The 26,930-nt window shown below is 44.5% G+C and overlaps 1 protein-coding gene across 15 annotated transcripts in view; it reads left to right on the top strand.

Annotated features, from left to right (window-relative positions):
- Nucleotides 1-18,446, top strand: part of SH3RF2 (SH3 domain containing ring finger 2) — a 477,535-nt gene extending 459,089 nt beyond the window's left edge. For 14 of the 15 annotated variants that reach the window (XM_068277518.1, XM_068277521.1, XM_068277522.1 and 11 more), the window contains 3 exons: nt 8,016-8,251; nt 12,542-12,882; nt 17,564-18,446. In XM_068277518.1, coding sequence (XP_068133619.1) covers nt 8,016-8,251; nt 12,542-12,882; nt 17,564-17,902 — 916 coding nt within the window. In that variant the 3' untranslated portion in view covers nt 17,903-18,446. The remainder of the gene's footprint in view (nt 1-8,015; nt 8,252-12,541; nt 12,883-17,563) is intronic. The other variant, XM_068277529.1, reaches the window with a different exon arrangement.
- The last annotated feature ends 8,484 nt before the right edge of the window (nt 18,447-26,930 follow it).

Genomic DNA, 26,930 nt, shown 5'->3' on the forward strand with positions numbered 1-26,930 from the left:
AAGCTTTATGGGAAGCAGAAAGGGGTCAGCTGACTTTACTGGTCAGCTGATCCCAAAACGAGCGGCGGTTGGCTGAAGGGGACTGGGCGGCGCTGATCTGCGCTGCACTATATAGCTGCTTGTCCTTCAGTCTCACGTTGTCTGCCGTTGCGAATGCTTATGTGTTAGCACACAGACCACAGTCAGATCCTACAGTGTGTTAAGAGCCAGGTGGACCTGGGGATTCACACTGAGCTAGATTACTCTTGTGGCTTTACTGTTATGCTTTAGACCAGTTCCAGGGTGTTGTGACTACGGACCTCACACCCAAGACTAGGATACTGTGTCAGTTCTATGTTATGCTTTAGACCAGTTCCAGGGTGTTGTGACTACAGACCTCACACCCAAGACTAGGATACTGTGTCAGTTCTATGTTATGCTCTAGACTAGTTCCGGGGTGTTGTGATCACGGACCTCACACCCAAGACTAGGGTATTTGGTAGGCTAGTTCAAGGGTGTTGTGATCACGGACCTCACACCCTGAGCTAGGATTGTATTGTATGTGTATTTGCCTTAGCCCGGTTCCAGGGCATAGAGAATAGGCCCTCACACCTAGTTAGGGCCAGTCTGTTCATATTAGCAGCAGGGCTTCCTGCAACCCAGCCTGGGTCCCTCTCCTAGGGAGTCCTCAGGCTACAGGAATATTCCCCACAGTCAGGGGAGTATTCCTCAAGTCACTCAGGCCACCGGGGTCCCTGGTGGTCTATGCTCAGAGTTGTACTGTTACACCAAACACTCACATTATACTCGTGTCCAGAGGTTAGACATACCCGGATTATTGGTGATACTGCAGATCATCCATAATCTGGTGTATATCTGCATTGCGGGTGATTCTGCAGATCACCAGTAATCAGATTCTCTCTGCGTGTTGACACCCATCGTTACAAGGAGGCGTGATATTAGGTATGGCTGGTCGGGAAGAGAACTGTTATGAGATTAAGATTAAAAACTACAGAAACAACAAAGCTGTGATTAGTTAGACCGGTAAGTGAGACATGAAAGCACAGATGTGAGCAAAGCCTGTGTGCATGATGAGAAGAGGTTGTCAAAGAATTGTTAAGAATTCTGACTTGACATGTAAATTTGATGCAAATTATATGCAGCTTCAGTTCTTACATTCTATTTCCAACCGCTCTTTACCCCTTCCTCTATTCTTAATAGTTACCCAGATAATTTATTAAAATACACCAGCGGAGAACCTTGGGTACAAATAGAAATATTTACCTAAAAACAGGGAAATGCTGTCCTCCACTCCCCTGTTGCGGAGCGCAGACCCCCTGAAAATTATCAACAAATGGTTGTCGCTAGGAACCTCAGGGGCCACGTGCCTCTTCAGGCACAAGCATGGCTGTACTGCGCCTGCCCAAGTATGGGCTGTGCCTGCGTAGTAAGGCGGAACCTCTTGTGCCTGAGCTGCTTGTGCAGCATGACAGAGCTCCTGCCAGAAGAGGGGTGTGGTCCCAATGGAAAGGAGGGTCCCTGCCAGCAGCCGAGGACCTGAGAAAAGCATAAAAAAAAACTCTGGAGGACCTGGCTTCCCTCTCCATAGGTAAATATTTACTTTTTTAGTTAGTTTGAGGCCTCGGGTTCTCTTAGCCACCCCCTCCGACAGTTATATTTCAGATATTTATATATAAGGCAAATAAGAGGTTCTGTATATGCATCTGTATTAACAAATACTGTTGATTTCTTTATTTCTTAGTACTGTCGATTTTCTTCCAAATTTTGAATTTGCTGAAGGCAGAAGTAAAATGGCACATTGTCCATTCCTTTCTGATGCATTCTCCCCTAATCACTAGTAATCATTAAACCAACATGTAGTCCCTTTTAACAGATGTCTATCTCCAGAAGAGAAGGAATGTAATAGCTGAAACTTATTAAGCTTTTAATTACGGTAACCCCACCAACACCTGCATAATTACACAGCTATAATTATTCTTTGCAGTTCTGTAAAGACAAGTACCATTTCCACTGAACAATTTGCTACTGTAGCTCATTTACTGGCTGTCACAGTTTATCATCTAATACGTAATAAACGATAGTATAGAAAGTAAAAAGAAATAATGTGAGGTGAAACAAAAGTGTGCGGTACATAGTATGTACAGTAATAGGTTGTCAGTATAATTCCAGCCACAAATGTAGTACAATACTGCTGTCAGTTTCAGGCTGAAATTGAATAGCCTATTAAAATAGAAATAGTTTTAATTATATACTGACATTCAGGTTTACAAATTGGTGTATGAGTTTCTTAAAGAGGAACTGTAGTGAAAATAACATAATGAATACAATTGCTTATTTTTTACAATATTCATTTATAAATTCAGTCAGCATTTACCCATTGTAAACTCTTTCCTCTCCCTCGTTTACATTGGCGTCAATTCATCAAAGGCTGTTCGATAGAAAGAAAAAAGAAAAAAAAGTCGGGACAATACAGCATTCGGTATTTTAGACTTGTGTGCTAATTCATCAATGTTTTCACAGGTGCGGTAGAAGTTTGGTAATTTACCAAAGCCAATTGTCAGTAACAGCAGAAGAGTGTAAGTCTGTGTTGTTACATGCTGTTCTCTCCATGCAGAGACTGCATTACAATAGTAAGAGGCATCCCGACATCTCTTTAGATGTTTGTTAAACTGCCTCTGCTTGCTCTAAATCTGTCTATAAGTCTCCATTAGTCCTTAACATTTTATTTAAATTGCCACAGCTTAGAAGAACTTCCAGGATCACAAACACTGGGTTACCTAGAGGGAGATGTACCTACACGGGGTGTCCCTGTAACCGATGCAATCTATGATTGCGTCCAACTGAAGCCTCCAACCTGAATGCTAATTTATGCAATTCCTGCTAGATTTGGTACAGCAGGAAAAGGGTGTATAATAGTACACCTCATTGGCTGACTGGCGTCTGCTGACCAGATAAAGGCAGGAAATTGCTCTAGCTGGGAGTTAGCAATTGTGTTTGTTGCAGTTAGCATTCCGTTTAGAGGCAGTGGGGTGAGTTCCCTGGAGGTGAGAGGTCCAGGGCTTGCCCGTACTTCCCTCTAGTATCGCATGGTGGTTTGGGGGCCCCAGCCAGTGAGAGAGACTGGGGGCCCCGGCTGTCGTGCGGACCAGTGTTTGTAATTTTAAATTTCTTTTTTGCAGCTTCTAGGATGCGGTTGACAGGTGAGTGGTTAGAGAGGGGACCGTGTGGGAGATGTGCCTAAATGGGGTGTCCCTGTAACCGATGCAATCTACGATTGTGTCCAACCGAAGCCTCCCACCTGAATGCTAATTTATGCAATTCCTGCTAAATTTGGTACAGCAGGCAAATTGTGTATAATAGTACGCCTGATTGGCTGACTGGCATCTGCTGACCAGATAAAGGCAGGAAATTGCTCTAGCTGGGAGTTAGCAATTGTGTTTGTTGCAGTTAGCATTCAGTTTTTAGAGGCAGTGGGGTTGAGTTCCCTGGAGGTGAGAGGTCCAGGGCTTGCCCGCACATCCCTCTAGGTATCGCATGGTGGTTTGGGGGCCCCAGCCAGTGAGCGAGACTGGGGCCCCCAGCTGTCATGAGGACCAGTGTTTGTGATTTTACATTTCTTTTTTGCTGCTTTCAGGATGCTGTTGACAGGTGAGTGGTTAAGGAGGGGACCGTGTGGGAGATGTGCCTACACAGGGTGTCCCTGTAACCGATGCAATCTACGATTGCATCCAACCGAAGCCTCCCACCTGAATGCTAATTTATGCAATTCCTGCTAGATTTGGTACAGCAGGCAAAGGGTGTATAATAGTACACCTGATTGGCTGACTGGCGTCTGCTGACCAGATAAAGGCAGGAAATTGCTCTAGCTGGGAGTTAGCAATTGTTTGTTGCAAGAACTTCCAGGAGACAGTGCACATGCCCTGCTTAGGTGATTTCCCCACTAGCTCATCCGCATCGTCAAACAGGAACCTAAGAGGTTGAACTGCTGGAGGTTGGCAGGGGAAACCTGTTTTGTTCAGTGTTCTCTCTAATCGCTGCCTGGGGAGGGGTAGAAAAGCTAGACCCGCCGGAGAAGTCTATGGGTCCTATCAATGGGACTTGGAGGAGACAGGAGCTATTTCCATTGGCTTCTGCTCCTGTCAGTCATAGGTAATTGTATCTGCTTCTGTGATTTCTGTGAGTCCCGCACTGTTCCAACAGAGGATAACTGCCAGTAATGGAACTGTGTTTTACTGCATGCTGTAACCTTTATGAATTGACATTTGTTGAGGTGTTTACCACACAAGTCAGTAATTTACCTCACTGCTCGGTAATTTCAGCTTTTCATGTGGTAACAGCCTTGATGAGTGAAAAATTGATCACAGGTGGTGGCATTTTTAGTCCTGTCAGGTTATCTCTGCAGAATGTTTGTTTCTGAGAATTCTTTAGCCAGTGAAAATAATGAACTCTCCCTCTACCCATGCTTAACCATTAGGGCCCATTCTCACTAGGGCGATAAGCAGGTGATTCCCGCTAATCGCTAAAGCGCTACTGTTTTTTAAAGCTCTAGCACAATCAAAAATACTGTATATTGCAGTGATCCCACTGCAGCAATTGCCGCCGATCGTGGGCATTCCGCGATTAACTGCAATCGTGAAACGTTTAACCTGCAGCATTTTACTGCGATTTCAGCGATCGCGGTACAGTGCGTAAACAAGCGCTGATCGCAGGAGTGTACAATGATTTTACCGCGCTGATCGTGTTAAAATCACCCGCCGGGAAATTTGCAACCGCAGAATGAGACATTTTTCAGCTTCACAACCCGCGCCCAAATTTCCCGGCACCCTTTTAACATGTATGCCCTTGGTAGTACCTAACCTTGAGGGCCCGTTTCCACTAGTGCCGCGCGCAGCTGGTAGACGCGCAACGGCACTACCTCGGCTGCAGGAATGCTGACGAATCCCATAAGCCGTTCCATGCGTGGCTATTGGATTCGCAGCCTCCTGCACAGAAACTGATGGCAATGTCGGCCGAATCGCTAAGGTAAGTGATTTGGCCGGCGGCAACATTGTTTCCTATGGCAGAGTTTCCCCGCGCGATTTGCCTGCGGGGAAACTCTGCGGATTCTGCCCGGTTTTCACGCTTGTGGAAACAGGCCCTAAAGAACAACTGAAGTGAGAGGCAGGGCCGACACTACAATTAAGGCAAGGGGCAATTGCCCCCGGGCCTTAAAGCCCAGGGGGGACCCTCAAGCCTGTCCCATCTTCACCATTTAAAAATCTAATTCGGCCGGCCTACCGGGTATCGCGGCCGTTAGTTGAGCAAGCAGTGGCAGGCAGGGGAAGAAGGAAGGGCCTCCCTGAGTGCCCCCCCTCGCCTGCCCATATGGAGGGTGATGCAAGGGGAAGCGACAGTAAAACTCACCTGTCAGCACTGCAGGGAACTTCTGCAAGTCTTCTCCCCATCCCACAGTTACGTGTCTCTTCTCTGATGCCCCCTAGTGGTGCCTCTTATTACTGCACCATTGGAGGAGTCAGAAAGGAGATACGGAACTGTGCGACGTGGAGAAGACTTGCTTACATTTCCAGCGGTGCTGACAGGTGAGTTGTAGCGTCTGCTCTGCATATAGAGGGGAGACTACTTAAAACAGGGAGACATCTGGCTATCTATACTAGGGGGGGACTACCTAATACTGGGGGGTACATCTGGCACATTATATTTGGAAAGGCTACCTAATCCTGAGGGGCAAATCTGGCTATCTGCACTGTGGAGAGGCTACCTAATCCTTGGGGGTACATCTGGATATATATTCTTAGGGGCCAGGGGCAAACCCAGGATTTTCAAGGGGGGGGGGGGGATCCTGAAAGGTCTCCCTCAGCTTGTACAATACAGTATAATAATATGGTAGGGCATCATGTTGGGTACACACAATAAAATTTCCCGTCCGACCAACCGACCACAGGATTGATCAGGAGCAGTTTGGATACAGATAATGACATAGACAAATGCGGGAGGGGGGGGGGGGATTACAGCTGCCCAGAATCCCCTCTCAGACCAGGGCCAGTGCAGTGTCTGGGGACAGGCACAAATTGAGACACGAGAATATCTGCAGGCATCCTGCAGCTCACAGCACTGCCCACTTTCTTTCCCTGCTACAATTCACTTTGTCGGAAATAATTGTCAGATCCTGTCAGTCGGACAGGAAATTGCATTGTGTACCCAGCATTGTGTCCTACCATATTATACTGTATTGTGCATGGCTGAGCGAGACCTTTCAGGAATCCCTCCCTTGAAAATCCTGGGTCTGCCCCTGAATGAGTACAGCCGATATTGGAAATGAAGGGGAAAGTGAAGCATTCACACAGCAGGGCACAGGGCTGTGCTCATACCTGACTTTGAAATCAGAGAGCTCCAGAGCTGCTCCATGCTCTGTACACACGCTGATGCCACTTTCAAAGCCAACTGTAGCAGGGAAAGAAAGGGGGCAGTGCCTGTCCCCATACACAGCACTGGCCCTGGTCTGAGGGGGGATTCTGGGCAGCTGTAATCCCTAGCTGCGTTTGCCTATGGGGAAGCTACATAATCCTTGGGGACACAACTGGCTATCCTGGGGGGAGGCTTTCTAATCCCGGGGGACACATCTGGTTATATATACTGGGGGCTATCTAATCCTGGGCAACACATCTGATTGTATTGGGGGGCTACCTTATCCTTGGGGGCACATCTGGCTTTTTTTACTTGGAGGAGGCTACTAACCCTGGGGGCACATCTGGCTATCTACACCTGGGTGCTGAACTAACTATGTTAGTGCATTGATAGAAGTGGCCAGGGGAAGGGGGGTGGTCAGGAGGGTCCCCAAGTTACTTTTGCCCCGGGGCCCCATTGGAGTGAGAACAGCACTGATGAGAGGGATATGGAGGCTGCCATATGTATTTCCTTTCAAGCAATACCAGTTTCCTGGCTATGCTGCTCATCCTCTGCCTAAAATACTTTTAGCAATAGACCCTGAACAAGCATGCAGCTGATCAGGTATTCCTGAAATTGTCAGATCTGACTAAATTAGCTGCATTCTTGTTTCTGGTGTTATTCAGCGGAAATAAAAAGAAATAAATATGGCAGCCTCTATATTCATCTCCCTTTAGATGTCCCTTAACCCCTTAGGGCCCCTTCCCATACTCCTAATACAAAAGACCCCCGCCTTTTAACCCTAGCCCCAATATTTTCGCTGCCATTGGTGGCAATGTTAAAAGTTGCAAGTATCTGCTGTAAACGGTAAATAGCGGTTGTAAGTCACTATAAACTGTAAATAGCGGCTATAAGCAGCTAACACTCATTGTTTTATCTGATGCCCAAATTACCATTTATACCGCAATTTGTTTAAATTTAAGCATAATATTACTTGTATCTTTGAAAACAAACATCGTAATGATAGCTGCCCTATTTGTATAAGGAGAAGTTAAATTTAGAGTTACAGAGTACCTAGCCAGCTCATGGTGAACCAGAACTCTTAGGAGTGTGTAAGGGGCTAAAAAGGACCAAAAAGCCCTCTTACTAAAATGTTAGGCAAAACAAAAGTTGACCTTCTTGAAATAAAAGGTACTTGTGATTATTCAGATTGGTGTAAGCATATGATGTCACCCACAATGCATCACTGCGTAATATGCAAATCATCCTTTGTTGTCCCTGTAAGCTAGCCACACACGCCAGAACCACTGGAATGCAATGATGTCAGCTTGTTAATTGTACAGAGCTACAATAATCCAACATGCATATAGACTGTTTCAGTTTGATTGATCCTCATTAGTGCATGGTATGGATTAAAGCTGCTCTATGGTGTAGGACTTGAAGCACCCAGAGTTACAGATTACCCAGCAAGCTTGTGATGAAACAGTACTCCTAGAAGTTTGCAAGGGGCTACAAAGGACCAAAAAGCCCTCTTACTAAAATGTTATGCAAAACAAAAGTTTACCTTCTTAAAACAGGTAAAAAAGGTAAATTTAGCGACTGTTATTTACAAATATGTTTCTGTTTTGTAGCAGAAAATCTTCAAACTATCCTCCTGATGCAAAGACATCACCTCATCAGACTAAATGGATTTCCAGCAACGCCTCTGTGTCCTCACAAAGCAGCATGTCAGAGACTGGAATCACGAGACCCATCAGGACTTTCTATGTTCCCCCCAGTGGAGTGGAAGCAATGAAAAAGGCCACAGCATCCTCCTCTGCCCTGCTACCCGTGACTCTTCGACGAAGGAACAGCGACTTAAAGAAAAGTTAGTTCTTCATCTATTATTTAGTGCCCTTTTTATAGTTTTCCAAATGAGCTAACACAATTTACCTCGCCTTTGTTCAACACTGAAGTCAACACTGAAGTAGAAAAGCAAGGTCAAATAAATGTTGCTTTCCCGTTATTTAGTCATAACAAGTCCTTTTGTAAGGTTGGTAATGACTGTTGCTATCAATTCCCCAACCCACCTAGTTTATATACAGAGTTGTGTGTAACCTTCTCTGGGTCTACTGCCTGAACAGAAAAAAAAGGAAAAAAATACGCATTCTGAAATCACCTGAAGTTAATAGATTTCTGCATTTGTTCTTGGTGTGATTTGGTGGAGCTCTCAGACAGCTTATCAAAGTGGTTGTAGGTTAGATTGAAATGTAATGCAGTTTCCAGTTCTCGGGGTATATCCTATGATGGTGGAAGTTTAAGATGTCCGAGATAAGGGCCTCCCCTCCCAGTGTTGTCCTCCTGCTGCTCCTTGATAATGTGGATACGAGGTAAATAGGACATAACTGTAGAACATGCATCCATCTACGGTTAGCCCAGCCCATGCCCATACAGGACCAGTAGCTGAGGTTTGATTACTATATACCTCTGATTACAAAGGAATAGAATTTATCTGCATTTATCTTTAAGAATGCACTCAACTTTGTAAAAAGTAAATATGGCCATCAGATTATCAATACAGTAAAGGTGACCAAATCTAAGAAGAGAGAGTTCCGTCAGCTGCCCATAGAAGCATGAGATCTCTGGGGAATTAGCCAAGCCCGCCGCATCCGCCCACTGTTCCCCTAATGTATAAATGTTTGTGCATTTATACATTACCCATCTTGTGTCTTGGTGCCCGTCCGTCTTCTGAATCCACCGCTCTTCCATAGCTGCATACACGCTTGTATGGGGCCACTGCAAGAGTGGGGATTCGGAAGACAGACAGGCACCGCGACACAGGACAGGTAATGTATGAATGCACACACATTTATACATTAGGGCAACAACGCTGGGGGGTTTCATCGTGTTCATCGCTCCTCCTGATATCGCTCGTGGTTACCACCACGCACCCGACCGACCATGACAAGCGACCTGTATATCCGACCAATTTCGGCCCGAAATTGTCGGCCGGGCATGCACTTGGTGGTACTGATATTCATCCGAATCATATTATAATAATCAAATTGGAAAATCTACTCAGCAGCACTGAAAACGCTTGATGTTTCTTTAACAGTCACAGCATCAGAACTGTTTTTTTTACCTAAGCCTCATTTTTAGCTGCACAGACGAAAACTGCCTGGGCATTTTCCCCCTAATGCTGTGCAAAGAATGATGGGATTTCTGAAGTTCTCGTTCTGCTGTTTTGACGCAATTTTTTTTAAATTTGAGATTTGAAGTCTAGCGTGCTTAGCTGGGAGGGGTGATCAGGACACAGGACAGTTGGAACTGTGTCTCATGCTCCTTGCCACCTGCTTTAAACCAAAAAGATGGCTGCCCCCATGAAATCACAAACATTGGCCTGTTCTTTTAAAACAGGATGGGTAAGAGATTATATTACCTATCTATTTTAATTAACATAACTAATTAAACTTAACGACAGTATGTTTGTTTAGGCTGAAGTTCCTCTTTAATAGTTTTGTCTCAGTAAAGCTTTTTACACAATCTTACACATTAATACCATGTTCGTGGAGACAACATGAGGCCTTCAGCTATTTATTGGATATATATAGCGCCAACACATTATGCAGTTCTGGACAATAAATAAAAGGCTACATACAATGATAATAGGGTTGACAGGCAACACAATACAGATACTAAGCAGTAAGACACACAATGCCAGATTATACAATGGAGTAGTAGTCCTGATAATACAAGTTCACATTTTTCTGTGGGCAGGTTGCACGATCAAGTAGGATATATAAGGAGGCAGGGCCCTGCCTGAAGCTCAAAATCTAAAGGGCGGGGGTGGGAACACGATAAGAGGGGGGCTGCATTGAGAAGTTAGGGCACTGGCGAGGTGGGGTATGCTTTCTGGAAGAGCTGAGGTTTGAAGGTATTAAAGGAGGAGGTGGCTGTGGGCACATATTGTCTCAGTAGATTGCAGGAGTACTGTGGCATCTGTGGCTTAGTCCTCCAGTGGTTCAGATTGTGACAGAACACAGAGTATCCCTAGGACCTGTCATGTCCAACCCTGCACCTCTAAAATTTGGAGTGCCACAAGGCTCAATCCTTTCCCCTCTGCTATTTGCAATCTACATGCTACCACTTGGTACAATTATCCAACAACATGGCCTGACGTACCACTGCTATGCCAATGACACGTATTTGTACTTGTCCTTCAAACCTGGTGGAACAGACCTAACTTCAAAAATAAATTCTTGCTTAGCTGAACTACAAGAGTGGATGAATGATAACTGGCTGAAACATAATGCTTGTTGTCCACAGCCAAAAGTTGGTTTCAAAACAGCTCTATTCTAAATCAACACCAACCAGGATAGAATAGCTCCGACCTTGTGCACAGCCTTTGTGTGGTAATCAATTGGGAATTGAGCTTCGGAAACCAAATCTCAGCTGTAGTCAAATATTCCTTTCATCTAAGGAACATTGCAAACTATAAACATTTCATTCCCCCAGAGTATCTTCCAACCCTAGTTCATGCCCTTCAAATTACGGCTGGACTACTGCAATACCCTCTATGCAAGCTTCCCCAACAAGGACCTGTACCACCTGCAACTAGTACAGAATGTTGCTGCCAGATTACTAATAAATCAGTCTCGCCACATTGCACTAATTCTTCGCTCACTTCACTGGCTCCCTGTAAAATGGAGAATATTCTTCAAGATTGGACTGTTGACATTCATCTCCTTACACAATTTGGGCCCTGCATACATGAAGGACTTGCTAAATCTGCATGACACCTCTCAACCTCAAATCAGCGGGATCCATAAACTTGGTCACTCCCAGAGTGCACCTCAAACCCTTTGGAGCCAGAGCTTTCTGTCATGCTGCCCCTACCCTTTGGAACTCCCTACCACACCCAGTAAAGACAGACCCATCCCTGGAGTTATTCAAATCCAGACTGAAAGGCCACCTGTTTAGCCTGGCATTTGCAGACTTGTAGAATTCTTCCTCTGTACCAAAATTTACCAATCAACCAATTACTGGTCTGGGCCATGCTTATGTACTTTAAGTCATATGGGAGAAAATCACTTTACAAATGTATGTTGTTGTAGATCATTATTTGCCCATGGAGAGTCAGCTGTAGAACAGTAGATGTCACATCAGGTATTTTCCCATGCTGAAATAAGTAGAAATCACCTGGTGCCTGAGCATAACTTTAATATTTTGACAATATTTTATGTTTAATGTGCGATACTCTTCACAGATTGGTGTAATCATTCTGCACCTGCAGTTTCTCCAGGATCAACAGCAAACAGTGTATAGAGATAGAATAACAGCAGCAAATCATATTAGTACTTCGCTGGGAGATGATTCAAAGGGCAGGAGTACAGCCACCTTTCATGTGTAAGAGTACAACTCATACTTGGAGTCACCTTTCTGGTGTCTGGTATTGATTTTATGAAGCTTATTCTCTCTGTATCAGGTGCTACATGAAATGCTGGACTGTGTCTAGGAAGTTATGAATTTAGAAAGCGATTACTCACAGGAAGATGGCCAGTGCATAAATATCTACTGTTCCCATCCAGTGGCGTAGCAATAGGGAATGCAGAAGTTGCAACTGCACTGGGGCCCTTGGGCCATAGGAGTCCTCCCTCAACCACAGTATTATAGGTCCTGTGCTGGTGGTAATCACCTCTATAGATACTTTGAATAGCAGTAATCATTAAACCGTTCTCCATCCCCTTCTTGCACCTCTGACACTGTTGTGGTTCCTGTGCACCATCTCAATTGTTATGTATGTATAGAGTGCTTGTATGATGAAATCCAACCTCCCTGGGAATGTAGAAGACCTGCCCCCTGGTCAGGAAGAGGTACCAAATCAGAAATAAAGGAACTGACTTTTGCCACAGCCTTGGGTATTTAGCTTTGGGGCTCCACTTGCTCCCCCTAACCCCCCAAAAAAATTCGATTGGGTTATGAAGAACCTAATCATAAAAACAAGGCATTTCCATATGGTGGTCTCCTCGATAGTTATATATAACATGTGTGAATGCCACTTGAAATATGTCACCAGGTAAAAGTAGCCACATCAACTGATAAAATCACTGTTTGCTTTTATTTATATCTGGATTACATTTCCAAAACAGAATTTGACAGAGAAGTCTGTGTTTTCCAGGTGGGCCTTTTCAGAAGAACATGCAGAACAGTCCAGCATTGCAGTCTATGAGCACCATGAGCAGGCCAGCCTCCACAGTGCCTCAGCAGATCATTATCAATGCTGATCGCTACAATGTAGGGGCCAGTGCAGAAACATGGACCAGGCCCAGCTCACAGTATGATTTTCTACCCTTTACCAGCAGACCAGTGGATTATAGGAGATATTCCGCTGCCAGCTCATTTGCATTTGAGCCCAGAGAGCCATTATCTAGAAACAATTCCATACGGAGACCTCTGACATATGCCCCTCCATCTATACTGGTGAAGCCTGACACGCCTAAAACACCAAGCAATGAAAAGGTAATTACTGTAAACATCTTATAAGGTATAGATAAAAAGATATGTCCTCTTTAACAAATCCTTCCTCTATAATTATTAATGCTGAACTCCAGGTGAGTAAAAAAGGGGTTTTCATTAAATCCCACTGCATTTATTTATGTGACTCAGTACTGACTCAGAATAATTTGATTTATCTTAAAGAGAAACTGTGTCCAAGGATTAAACTTCATCCCAATCAGTAGCTCATACCTGCTTTCCCATGAGAAATCTTTACTTTTTCGCAAACGGATCATCAGGGAGCTCTGTATGGCTGATATTGTGTTGAAACCCCCTCCCACAGTGTGATGTCAGGACCATGGTGCTGACATCACACTGTTGGAGCCTTGTTACATTGTGGGAAATAACAGCTGTTTACAGCTTAAAAGCAAGCAGCAGCTACTTCCACTGACATCACCTGCCAGAAGTAAAAATGTCACCATGTGATAAATGTCAGAATGTAAATTAGGGAGAGGAAAGATTTTACAATAGGCAAACACTGAGTAAATCATTTATACATAATTATTGTACAAATTAAGCACTTTTGTTCATTACATTATTTTCTACCGGAGTTCCTCTTTAACTACTTTGGCCTCCTGGACGTACTAGCTACGCCCAGGAGGCCATGTGCGCGTCCGCGCACTCCCACGGCCGATCGCACGCGTGCACGCGCGCTCCCGGGGGTGGATCGTTAGCCCACAAATCAGTGAATCGGGCTATGGTGCCCGATCACTGATTCCTCTCCCCCGCAGAAAAAGCGACAGCTTCTCTCAGAAGCTCCGCTTTTTCTGGCTGTTGCGTCCCCCCATACGTCCCTCTAAGTCACAAAGTGTCAATATGGTACTTATTGATGGTGCCTATCAGAGCTGGGACAAGGTCCTTCAGCACCCAAGGCTGAGACACCAAAGTGCGCCCCTCCATCCCTCCGCTCCAGCCGTCACACACTGATTGCTACTAGACTAAGAGACGCCCCAGGGCCCAGAACCTCCCCAACACTTTAATATCTAGTTATCTGACTTGCAGTCACTGCCATGTATCCCCTTTTCCTATTTCTTTCTGCTTCAAACACAATTGGGAATGACAACTGAATGAATTGTGCGCCCCCTCCTACACTGCGCCCTGAGGCTGGAGCCTCTCCAGCCTCTGCCTCGGCCCGGCCCTGGTGCCTATTAATGTGTAGATACGAGTCTAGGGTGAGCATATCATGGTTGGAGGCTAGTTAGGTGTGTCTGTATCTGGGTGGCATTTGGTCCGGTTTTAAACAATATATTTGTGTAACCTTAAAGGGAACCTAAAGTGAGGGGGATATGGATGTTTTCTTTTAAACAATACCAGTTGCCTGGCAGTCCTGCTGATCACTTCAGCTGCAGTAGTGGCTGGATCACACACCTGAAACAAACATGCGGCTAATCCAGTCTGACTTCAGTCAGAGCACCTGATCTGCATGCTTGTTGAGGGGCTGTGGCTAAAAGTATTAGAGACACGGGATCAGCAGGAGAGTCAGGCAACTGGTATTATTTTAAAAGAAAAAATACATGTCCTTCTCAGTTTAGGTTCCCTTTAAATATATCTAATTAAAAGGAACATTTTGCTGCAGTTTTTTTCCCTTTCTTTATACTGTTTCCCCTTTAGAAATTTTGTGTTGAAATAGTCCTATAAATAGGCCTCAGGCGTTGGGAAATACATTTTTTTCCACTATAAAGTTTAAACCTGACAGTGTTTTCTTAGTGCACAATATTTAAATTGGAAGCCAACTGGTTTTTTTTTTGTGGTTTTTTTTTATTATAAAGTGTACAGTGATCGGGGGTAAGGAAATAAGTGAATGTTTTTATTTATAATTTTTTTTACTATTTAATGTAAACAAAATCCTCAGCACTTTAAATTACCAAAAACATCCTATATAATAACAAGTGTTTTACAATCGCTAGTGTGAATAAGCACTTAATCATGTCCTGAACACACCTCTTCTCCATCACGCCATGCCTCTACCAACCCCTACCCCTTCCTGGTGCCCTGGTGATGCTAGCATGTGGCCTCGGTATCAAAACTGAGACCAGGTAGCTGTCACATCCACAGTCTAATTCATGTCTAAGGGCCTGAGCCCACTAACGCAGTTGTGTCCGCATTTCAGCATCTATAACAATTATAAAAATTGATGTATAAAATCTATCAAAGCACTATAGCTAAAAGAAATAAAAGTCCAAACGGAGTGCGCTACCACAAGGTCAGACAGGACCTAAAAAACTTGTACACAATCGTTTAAGCGCACATCCTAATTCATATAAAAGTCCACATGGAAATCACATAAAAGTCCACATATGCAGTATCTTGATTTCTTGTGCCACCATCACCATGGACACCCAACAGTAAACAGACTCACCAGATGTATTGGCCACTGCTAGACTGGCCAACCATGCACAAATCTAGGAGCCTCAGTACTTCAGGATCCTGGTGCCACTTTAATGCTGTCCTTTTAGGCCACCATCATTCTCCACATTATCCATGCATAGTACCTCAAAGAAATAGCCTGCATAGCGTAACTCCGTATGACACTTAAAACTTTAATTATAAAATTGCACTCACATGCTCCAAAAGTATTGCACACATAGAGTTTTACGGGCTCTCCCCCATTGCCAGGTAGGGCTCTGCTTGTATTGGGTCCTCCAGCTCCCCCTCCACTCAGCTTGCAGACACCACCGCCTCCACCGGCCGTTCACTTCCTGGTAATCCAACCTCCCGCCCGATCGATTTCCTCACTCCCTCGTGACTCATCAGGGGCATGGGGGTTGGACTCATTACCAGGGTACTCATATTCTTTTCCTTAGCGCTGATTGGCCGCTTCCGTCAACGTCATATGCGTGGCTCCGTACGCCTGATCACTTCCTGTTGTATCATTGGTCGCGTCCGCACACATCATATGCGTCATTACGTCCGTGGTTAATCACCCATTTCCGCATCATACGCGTCAACCTTCCACGTCATACGCGTCAGTACGTACGCATTATCACATGTTGTCTTTTGGGCTACACTAACTAGCTGCCTTCATCCGCGTCGTACGCGTCATTATGTACGCATCATCTTGACTTTATTCAATGGTCTGCATGCTGATTGGGCGCCCCCACCCCTACTTCCTATTGGCAGGGCCTCCCCCTATTCTACTTTGTGGTGACCAACCGAAGTAGAATAGGGGGAGGCCCTGCCAATAGGAAGTAGGGGTGTGGGTGCCCAATCAGCATGCAGACCATTGAATAAAGTCAAGATGATGTGTACGTAATGACGCGGATGAAGGCAGCTAGTTAATGTAGCCCAAAAGACAACATGTGATAACGCGTACGTACTGCCGCGTATGACGTGGAAGGATGACGTGTACATGTTGATGCGTATGATGCGGTAATGGGTGATTAACCGCGGACGTAATGACGCATATGATGTGCGCGGACGCGACCAATGATACAACAGGAAGTGATCAGGCATACGGAGCCACGCATATGACGCGGACGGAAGCGGCCAATCAGCGCTAAGGAAAAGAATATAAGTACCCTGGTAAAGAGTCCAACCCCCGTGACTCATCACCCCCGTGCCCCTGATGAGTCACGAGGGAGTGACGAAATCGATCGGGCGGGAGGTTGGATTACCAGGAAGTGAACGGCCGGTGGAGGCGGTGGTGTCTGCAAGCTGAGTGGAGGGGGAGCTGGAGGACCCAATACAAGCAGAGCCCTACCTGGCAATGGGGGAGAGCCCGTAAAACTCTATGTGTGCAATACTTTTGGAGCATGTGAGTGCAATTTTATAATTAAAGTTTTAAGTGTCATACGGAGTTACGCTATGCAGGCTATTTCTTTGAGGTACTATGCATGGATAATGTGGAGAATGATGGTGGTCTAAAAGGACAGCATTAAAGTGGCACCAGGATCCTGAAGTACTGAGGCTCCTGGATTTGTGCATGGTTGGCCAATCTAGCAGTGGCCAATACATCTGGTGAGTCTGTTTACTGTTGGGTGTCCATGGTGATGGTGGCATAAGAAATCAAGATACTGCATATGTGGACTTTTATGTGATTTCCATGTGGACTCTTATATGAATTAGGATGTGCGTTTAAACGATTGTGTATAACATTGATGTGTAACTGAAATGCGGACACAACTGCATCAGTGGGCTCTGGCCCTAACTATGGGGACCTGCTGAGGCTCAGAAGAGCTCCGTTTGTGGCAGTAAGTAGCCTGCCATAGTGTTCAGCCTTCACCAGATAAGCAAAAAAAGCCATTTGTTTGCAGGGTCTATGATTTAAAGTATTAGAGGCAGAGAATCCGCAGGACAGTCAGGCAATTTGCATTGTTTAAAAGGAAATATGGCAGCCTCCATATTCCTCTCACTTCAGGCGTGAGCATGATGTTTGACACGATTACAATAAAACCTTGCATGCTTTGCTAGTTGAATAGTACAAATTCACCCTATAAAATACCTTGTACAATATTACCTGAATAATTCAAATATGATACAGAATCCAATTCTAAACTCATAAACCTTAAAATAGCCAGTATATCTTAGGAAAGAAAAAATGAAATGGTTTGATTTCTTATGTTGTGCTTTTGTGGCAGGCTTGTCTATTCATTGTTGCTATGGGTATTTGTCTAGATGGTGTTCTATCACGTGTCCCTTTATTCAGCAGGTGAAGACTGTGAGATTTATGAACTTTAGTCCTCCGGCAGTGAAACGGCACAGCGGTCAGTTTGATGTGAAAGATGAAGAGGCAGCCGGCCACAATGTCGTGTCAGAGAGCTCTCCGACAGCAGAAGCTGTATTGACTGTACTACCCCTGCGGCCCAATCCCAGCTTAGTCCAGAGGACAGAAGGCCGTAAGATACAGAAGCTTAAGAGTACACTCAATGACATAACCCCTCTGCCTTCACATGCCACGCTCTCCTTTCCCAAAAAAAGGACCCTAAGTGATAACTCAAACAGGGGGAGTGCAATCTATCAAGCTCAAGAGATCCCGTCATCTTAATGCCACTACCTTCATTCAACTTGGGCTGATTTTTTTTTCCATCTTGGCACATTAAATTAGATTTTGTGTCGGAGAGTTTCACTATAATTTTCTCATCAATCCATTTTGTCACACCAGACAGACTTACCGTGACAAACAAAGGATCACTGGCACCTGCAATTATGAATGTCTCTCTTAAACCCTCATTTTTATTATCAAGACAGGCCTGTGTCAGACATCCTGTCATGCTCTTTGCTACATGAAGATGTATGGTGGATTTTTCTGACAAGCTGACTGGGTTATTTTTCTCAGCAGGAAATAAGGTCACTCGCTCAACAAGGTGAAAGAAGGAAAACCGTGAGATGTCCCTTTGCTTTTGGATGGCACACATCTAAAGTTTTTTTCTTGTTTGTTTCCGTTTTGGCCTTGCAAGCGTGACTTTCTTGCTAAAAATTTATTTTTATGCTTTTCAGTGAACTGCGGTTATTTTAAGATGCAATTCTGCCTTATCGGTCAGCTGCGGTGGCTTGTATGTCTGCAGATTAAATCTGAGAATTGTTAAATTCTTCCTTTGTAGGTCTTTTAAACTCATCTATTACCATAAATGCTGCCTTTGCTTTACAATTAAATTTATGCTGATAAAATGCATGCATACTGGCAGTGCTAGATTTTTCCATTAGGCACTGTAGACGCATGCCTACAGCCACCTGAGGGTGGAGAGGCCGCTGACTCCCCAAGTGCCCTCTCCTCTCCTTCCCTATCTATGCAAGGTCACGAGAGGAGCGTAATCACCTGGCTCTCTGCAATCCACTTGTTGAGATCTCTCTTCAGCGGCATGGCCAGCATCTCGTCATGTGACGCACCAGTACATGCTGGCAGGTCACATGCCCAGTGACACTATATAGCCATAGAGAGGACACCGGGCACACAGATGAATGGTAGAGTCAGTTGAATGCAGAGAGCCAGGTGAGTAACCTTATTTACGCTCTGCTTGCAACTTTGTATAGGGAAGGGGAGGTACATCTAATACCTATACTGGGTGGCACTGCCTCGAACTGCCTAATACTGGAGGAACATTTGCTACCTATACGTTGGAGGGGTGGAAGGCTACTTAACCCTGAGCACACATCTAGCTACCTAAACTGGAGGCCCATCTAATACTAGCGCACATCTGGCTTCTTATACTGGTTATTACTGGGGGCACATCCCCTCCCTATATTGAGGGGCAACTTAATACTGGGACATATGGCTTCCTATACTTGGGGTGGGGGGGCGCTCATCTGCTACCTATACTGGGGTTGGCATACTGGGGCATATCTGTTACCCATACAGGGGAGGGAAGCTACTTAATACTGGGGGCACATCTGGCCTATTTTGGGGTGAGCCACATCTGCTACCAAAACTGGGGGCATACCTAACACTGGGCAGACATCTGGCTTACTATACTGGGCAGGCAAATCTGCTATCTATATTGAAGGGGTAGCCAATATGGGGTCACATCTGGCTATCTGGGTTTCTTCAGGTCAGGGTGCCCCCAAACTGCTCCGGTTTCTGTCCAACCTCAGAAAGATGCTAGTATGTTAGTTGGCTTGCCCCACCAAAACCACCTTGAACTCTAGTAACAAGATTAGATTGTGAGCCCCATGGAGGAAAGTTAGTGAATAGCTCAATGTACTCTGTAAAGCATTGGAGAAAAAGTGTTAGCACTACATAGACACATAATAATCCAATCAGCAATCCTGCAAATGTCAGTTATCACCGGTCTGGAACAGTTTCATTGTGGTGAGTAATGCATCATAATGAGGAACTACAGGACATTCAGGATTTGGAACATTAGTGGTAGGGAAAGGCTCAGGCTGACCACATACTGATCTGTGCAATACATGGGTTTACAGGCCAGGTATAATTTTAATTTATTTATAAAGCTTACATAATATGTATATGCTGTGAAAATCGCACAACCAGATTATAAGGTATGTAGGCAACTCTAAGGCTTCCTCTAAAGTTAGTACTAAGGGTTGATTATAATTCTCCTATGACCATGTTCTAATGTCCTGGTCCCTGCAATCCCTTTCCTGGGTAGGGTTGTACCATTGGTTGCTTTGGGAAAATGCAGTCACATGGTAAATTGCATCAGATCCGACTTCCATCTCACAACTGGTTTTTGTTTGCTTTTTATCCCATTGATACATATTCAGAAAATACCGTAATTATATAACAAGTACAGTTATAAGGGCCACCATAACTGCAACAATAAACCCATTCATGTAAAACGTGCAGCCATCTTTTCCCCTACATGACGTAGGATATATAAGTTCATAATTTCATGCCCCCAGCAGTCACAATTTCCCAATATAACAATTACAGGTATGATGTTTTTATCCTCATAACAAATGTGCCTTGATGAAGTGTACCCATTATGTCCCAATGCTCCCGACCCCCCCCCCCCCCCCTAACTCCAACAACTACAGCCATTGTTTTCCATATAACATGTAACCATTTCCACCATGCAGCATTTCCACTATAACTATATACAGTAAGTGCCACCATCATTTCCCTTCAACAAGTACAGGCATCATGTCCACTATAACAAGAACCACCATCATTTACCTCACATAATTAAAAAAAAAACATCAATTCCCCCATATAAGAATTTTAGGTGGTATGTCTTACATAAATGTTCCCAATATGCCCACCTTATTCAGTGGCGTAGCTAGAGATTATGGGGCCCCATAGCAAAACCTTCAGGTGGCCTTCAGATGTAGGCATTCTTAAGCAATGCCACCTGCCGCTACCCTATGGATATTAATTGAGCAATTTAAATTTCCATGCAATCTACACTGCTTAGGCACTTAGACAAATGCATAAGATAGAGGAACACAAGAAAGCTAATAGTGAATACATCAAGTACCACCTAGGGCCCTCTCTGCTCCAGGGCCCCATAGCAGATGCTATGGCTATTGCTACACCCTTGCCCTTATCACATGTGTCATTTCCTGCGGGCAATGCAGAATGTGCAAGAGCATTGTACTTAGAATTGTATATAATTACATACTTGGCCCTTCCCTTCCTAGATCAGTCTCGTCTGCTAAACTACCATTACATCTTCTGTCTTTAATGTGACCAAGTCACACGACAAGCAGGAGACCTAATGGATGTGTAGGAGGGGCAGAGAGAGATCTAGAGAAAAGCTATAGGGTCGGGATGAACAGGTAATATACACTATTCTAAGTGCTTCCAAGTAAGGTATGGTCCGACATTAGTTGTGGAGCAGAAATGCCAACACCAAACCAACAGTTGATTCAGGTAATACTAAAACAAAATTTAGGATTTTTTCTCTCTAGAAATTACTGCATTTTATCATTTTAGTATTGCCTCTCAAACGAATGCATTTTTTTTACATATTTATTTTTTTTACATATTTTTGCTTTTGCTACTCTTAACAATACAAATGTATGCAGCTTATATGGACAGGTTAACATGGTATCATGATTATGGGATTATGTATATTAATGTAATGGGTGTTAAACAAATAGATACAATGATATGCACTTTAGTTGTATAGACAATTATTTGTCTCACATCAAGTTTATGTCTACCAGGGACAAGCTTTATTAAGTATTTCAATTATGGTATTTCTTATACAATAATTGAAAAAAATAAATGTGTCGCTATTGAGGTAAGGCCTTGCCTCTCGTCCTTATATATTGATTTAGATATAATGTATCTCAGTCAGAAACTTACACTGGGAACCTCCACCCAAACTTTTTAGACTAACTGTACAGTTCGTCATTAAAGGTATTACCTGAATCAACATTTTTTTGTTTAATTTTGGCCTAAAGCCATACACACACACACTGTCACCCAACGGGGATCGTGACCCAATCCCTCAGGTGACATTGCAGGGCTGAGGCTGTGCAGATGCGTCGCTCTCTCGCAAGTGGATAACATGTTCTGTTATATGCATAGAAGTGACATCATAAAGAGGGCGGGGTAAGCTGAGAGAACAATGCTCTTGGCCGTCACTCAACTGAAGTGATTTACCATGAGGAATCGCTAGCAGAGTGGGTCGGGGCTGCCATACACATATGCTGGATTCTCAGTAGAGGCAGTCATCAGCCATCCAGAGTTTCATCTGGTGTGTGTATAGAGCTTAAATGGAGTAGTGGTGGATAGAGCCAAACTCAACCACCTCTGTAGCACCATCTGCCACTGGGCTCCTACCATGCCTAGCAGTAGATTCAGCCCAGTGTATACTGTATAAACTTAGAGTAGACATGGAGCCCATTGCTACCATGTTTTCCTTCCTTTTATTATGTATCTGACACTAGAGAAATATCTTGTAATTTACACACATCCTGGCTCCTAGTCACCTGCATTGGCTCTTCTGTCTACTGGTGAACTGTGTGCAACAATCAGAATGTTTATTGCTTGTCAGTCATGATTAGTATAGTTCAGCACCGTCTGAAGTGAAGTCTCAATAATTTATTTTCTTAGTGACATTTAATCATATTAGATTTGCAGCGTCACCGCTCTGCAGCCAGCCAATGACTAATACTGTCTGTCAGCAATCGGAGAGGAAGAGAATAATAAACAGTTAATTGAGTGTTTTATTGTGCATACCGGTATTGGGCATAGAGAGATTTATTTACCACACCCTCATTTTACAATTCCGTTTGTGTGCTTGGATTTCACTCAGGCCATTAACTTCCTGTCTAATAGTTCCCCCCTGTGTCATTATTCAGTGGTCACATTCCATTGAGACTTAATGAAATTGTGAAAAAGTAAAGCGTTTCTTGCTGGCTTGAAGACTTGTATTAAGAGAAACATAAAGAAGATCTATGTGTGCATGTTCCTGAAGCCAAATAGAGGCAAATATATAGAGACATTTAAGATCATGTTGTCCCTGGTTCTACAGGTTTTATTTTAGTTAGCACCTCATTTGATTTGCCTGGATTTATGGCACGGTTTGTGTGCTGTGGTCTCATCTCTGCGATATTATTATGGTTATGACAGATTGATATTGCACTTTTACTGTGAGAATGTCCTGCTTTCTGAGCAAGCTAAAACTCTTGTGTTCTGTTATGTTGCTGGCAATAATAAACACGTTATATTAGGTTGGGGGATAGTTTTCTCTCCTGCAGTGGTTATAAAGCAGGCATATCAATCTGCGCTTGTGAGCTGATGGACTCAAAAGGCCAGTATGTGTAAGTCCTAGAATTAGTGGGACAAACGGTTCTTCGTTAGCCTCAGGTGTGTTCAGCTGTGTACCTGCTGGTGAACTGGGTGGGGTTTGCTCAAGAGGCAGGGCTTTTGAGTGGCTTTGTCCCCAGGTGCTAAAGAGCTTAGCCACACCCCTGCTCATTGCAGCTTCCCTACTGGTTTTGCATCGAGTACCCACTGATTTCCAAGTCTCCTGCATCCAGTGGCATAGCTAAAGAGCCATATAGGCTCAGCGCAACTTTTACTGTGATTTTTAACTGTAGAGGAAAATTATTTTGGAGCAACCAACAGTGGGCCCCTTTGCAGAATAAATGAAACGGACCCCATGCAAGTGGAAGTGATTATAAATCACAAATGGATCCAAAATGTGTGAACAACAAAAGTATGTGAACCTAGATTGCAATAATGTAGCACATATTTTCTACCTATTTGTTATGTCTCATACAGAGCTGGGACAAGGTCCTCCAGCCCGCAAGGCTGAGACACCAAAGTGCGCCCCTCCATCCCTCCCACCCCAGCCGTCACACACTGATTGCTATAAGACTAAGAAGCACCCCAGGGCCCCCAACACCTTAATCTCTAGTTATCTGGCTTGTAGTCACTGCCTTGTATCCCCTTTTCTTATTTCTCTCTGCTTCAAACACAATAGGGGAATGATGCTGAGTGATTGGTGCGCCCCCTCCTACACTGCGCCCTGAGGCTGGAGCCTCTCTCGCCTCTGCCTCGGCCTGGCCCTGGTCTCATACACGACAGAGCCCTAAATAATTATCACTACTCCTAATGCAGCGATGTCATACATGTTACTACGAAAAAGCTGAAACATGTGAAAATGTAAATGGTCAAAAAATACTACCATCATTTATTAATATTATTCTGTATATTTTTGGACGGCTGTCTTCCACTTTGCTATTTACAGAGCAGTGGCATAGCTAGAGACTATGAGGCCCCATAGCAAAATGTTCTTGGGGCCCTCACAACTAGGCACTCTTGAGCAATTCCACCTGTTCCTACCCTATGGATAGGAGTGGATTGGGTAATTTACATTTTCATGCCATGTACACTGTGTACTGCTATGGCTATTGCTACTACGCCCCTTTTACAGAGTACAGTCATGTACCTCACAGGAACCTTCTCAAAATCTAAAGTCTCTCTCTACTATATTATTGTGTATTTATTTAGTACTGAGATCTTCTGCAGCACTTCACAAAGTACAGTGGTGTAGCTAAGGAGCTATGGGCCCCGGTGCAAGTTTTACAGTGGGGCCCCCCAAGCAATCCATACATAACAATTGATATGGAGCACCAAAACCTGCCAAGGACAACCACAGTGTTAAAGGTGCAAGAAGGGGATAAGGAACAGTTTGTACATGGTTACTAGTATCTATAGAAGTCATTACTACCAGCACAGGACCAATAGAGAGCAATACTGTGTTTAAGGAAGAGCCCCTCTGGCCCAAGGGCCCCAATGCGGTCGCAACTTATGCAGCCTCTGGGTCTCTGCTCCCCGTGCATTGTGTCCCCCCTCTCTTCCGACCCCTGTGACCGCTCTGTCCCGCCCCCTTGTCGGTGTCCCCCGCTCCCCGTGCACGCAAAATGTAATGGCAGCCAGCGTTTCTTACTGTAGCCATGCTGCCCCGAGATCGCTGGCGTCCTCACTTGTCCCTCTAGTAACCGGCGCTTGTGTAGATGACGTCATCTACACAAGCGCCGGTTACTAGAGGGAAGAAGACAGGAAGCCAGAGATCTCCGGGCAGCATGGCTACAGTAAGACACGCTGGCTGCCATTACATTTAGCTGCACGGGGAGCGGGGGACACCGACAAAGGGGCGGGACAGAGCGGCCACAGGGGTTGGAAGGGAGGGGGACATGATGCAGGGGAGCAGAGACCCAGTCAAGGAGGCGGGACAGAGCGGCCACAGGGGTCGTGAGGGAGGGGGACATAATGCAGGGGAGCAGAGACACAGGCTAAGGGGCTGGAGCAGCCACACTGAGAACAGAAGGGGACACATCGTGCAGTGCCGATCAGGCACTTGTCATGTCATCCTTGCACACAGCAGGTTTATCATCTGTGTGCAGGGATGACATGACAGGTGCCTGTTTGGCACTGTGACATTACAATGAGCAGCAATAAGAGGTGGCCAGCATGGGACATATCATGCAGTGCCAATATAAGACATCCCCTGAAAATAAGCCCTAGCACACTTTTTGGAGCAAAAATTAATATAAGACAGTGGCCTCAATTCACTAAGATCATGCTAGAGATAATAAAGCAAGAGAAAACTTACCTCCACACGTGAGAGAGTTATCTTACCTCTTCATTCCTTAAGTTACCTCTCCTGTAGTTAATTTACCTCCTCTGTAGTTATTTTCACATGCAGTTAATTAACAGCCTGTCTTTAACTCTGGAGTTATTTTAAGGATTGGAGAGTTAATTTAAAGACAGAAGAGTTAACTTTAGGCTTGCCTGAGGTAAAATGTTTCACCATGGTAACAACTCTAGAAGAGTTATTAAAGACAGGAGATAAGCTTAGTGAATTGAGGCCATTGTCTTATTTTCAGGGAAACACGGTAGTTATAATGAGAGACAGCCGCAGTGGGGGAAATGACATGGAGAGAAATATAACTACATGGAGGGGAGCGGCACAGGGAGGGAGAGACAGGCTGGATGCCGATGCATACATGAACATAGACTAATCCAGCCTCAACTGTGGTGCAGCTGCCTGGACCCTTGTGCGGCTGCATGGGCCCATTTCCTCCTCTGTGAAAGAATATCACAGGAAAAAAAAATGTCACCTCAGATTAGATCATTTTAAAATCGTTTTGGAGCACAAAGCAACTGGTTTGACAATGATCTGAGGGGAAAAAAACAACTTGTATATTGAAAAGCTGTGCTACGTTGTCTCCTGTATGATCAGTCGTATATGTAATATATTCACAGCATAATGCTTTGAAGCAGAAATCCTGCAGGATGACAATAGAGCCATTGTGAAACCTACATATTTTTATATTTCAATGTCTGTTTTGATCTCAGCGGTGAGCAGATCTTGTATTTTATAGGATTACAATAATGGTAGATTGCATAGAGTCTTCTCAGTGGGGTAACCATTGTTAAGAACGTAGCTGGATAGCAATACATGAAATCCAGCTGCTTTACTGCGCTGGGAAAATCTGATGGCCAATTCACTGTAAATCTCTGTTAGTAAATGGCTCCCAAATACAGAATGTAAACCATCAGCGTCGCAGGATAGGGATGGCCAATGCAATGCAAATAGTTTTGAGTTGATGCATGAATATTCAAATTGTGTATGAAATTTAGGTAACAGCAATAGACATCAAGTAACTATAGGGCTTTATTAAAATCGACACTTAAAATATTCTTGCAGGTGTAGTGACTTCTACAATAACTGGCCATAGTGGTGACTGAGAATTTGAGTGCGAGTGGTGCTTGAGAAATTTGGGCGCTCCATAGGGGCCTATGAAAATACCAGCGACAGACAGAAAATGTGGGCGTGGAGAAAAATAGTGACGTCAGAGCATCGCTACAGGGTGGTGGAACTCTGCTGGAAAGGGTCCGTGCATGCTGGGAACAGTGGTGCACCAGAGTTCAGCTACACTGTAGTCGAACTCTGGTGCAAAATAGCAGCAACTGCGGGTGGTTAGTATTAGGCATAGGTGAGGCGTGGTTAGTTTTAGGCATCGATGGGAGAGGCTCCCTGCTCTCCTGTGGGGGGGAAATTTAATTTCCCTGTCCTGAGAGACTGACAACTAATGGCAAGGAGAGAAAGCTTTATGCTCTCTGCACAATTGTTCTAATGACTGCATCTGCT

Source organism: Hyperolius riggenbachi, chromosome 3 (genome assembly GCF_040937935.1).
Source record: "Hyperolius riggenbachi isolate aHypRig1 chromosome 3, aHypRig1.pri, whole genome shotgun sequence".
Lineage (NCBI taxonomy): Eukaryota > Metazoa > Chordata > Amphibia > Anura > Hyperoliidae > Hyperolius > Hyperolius riggenbachi.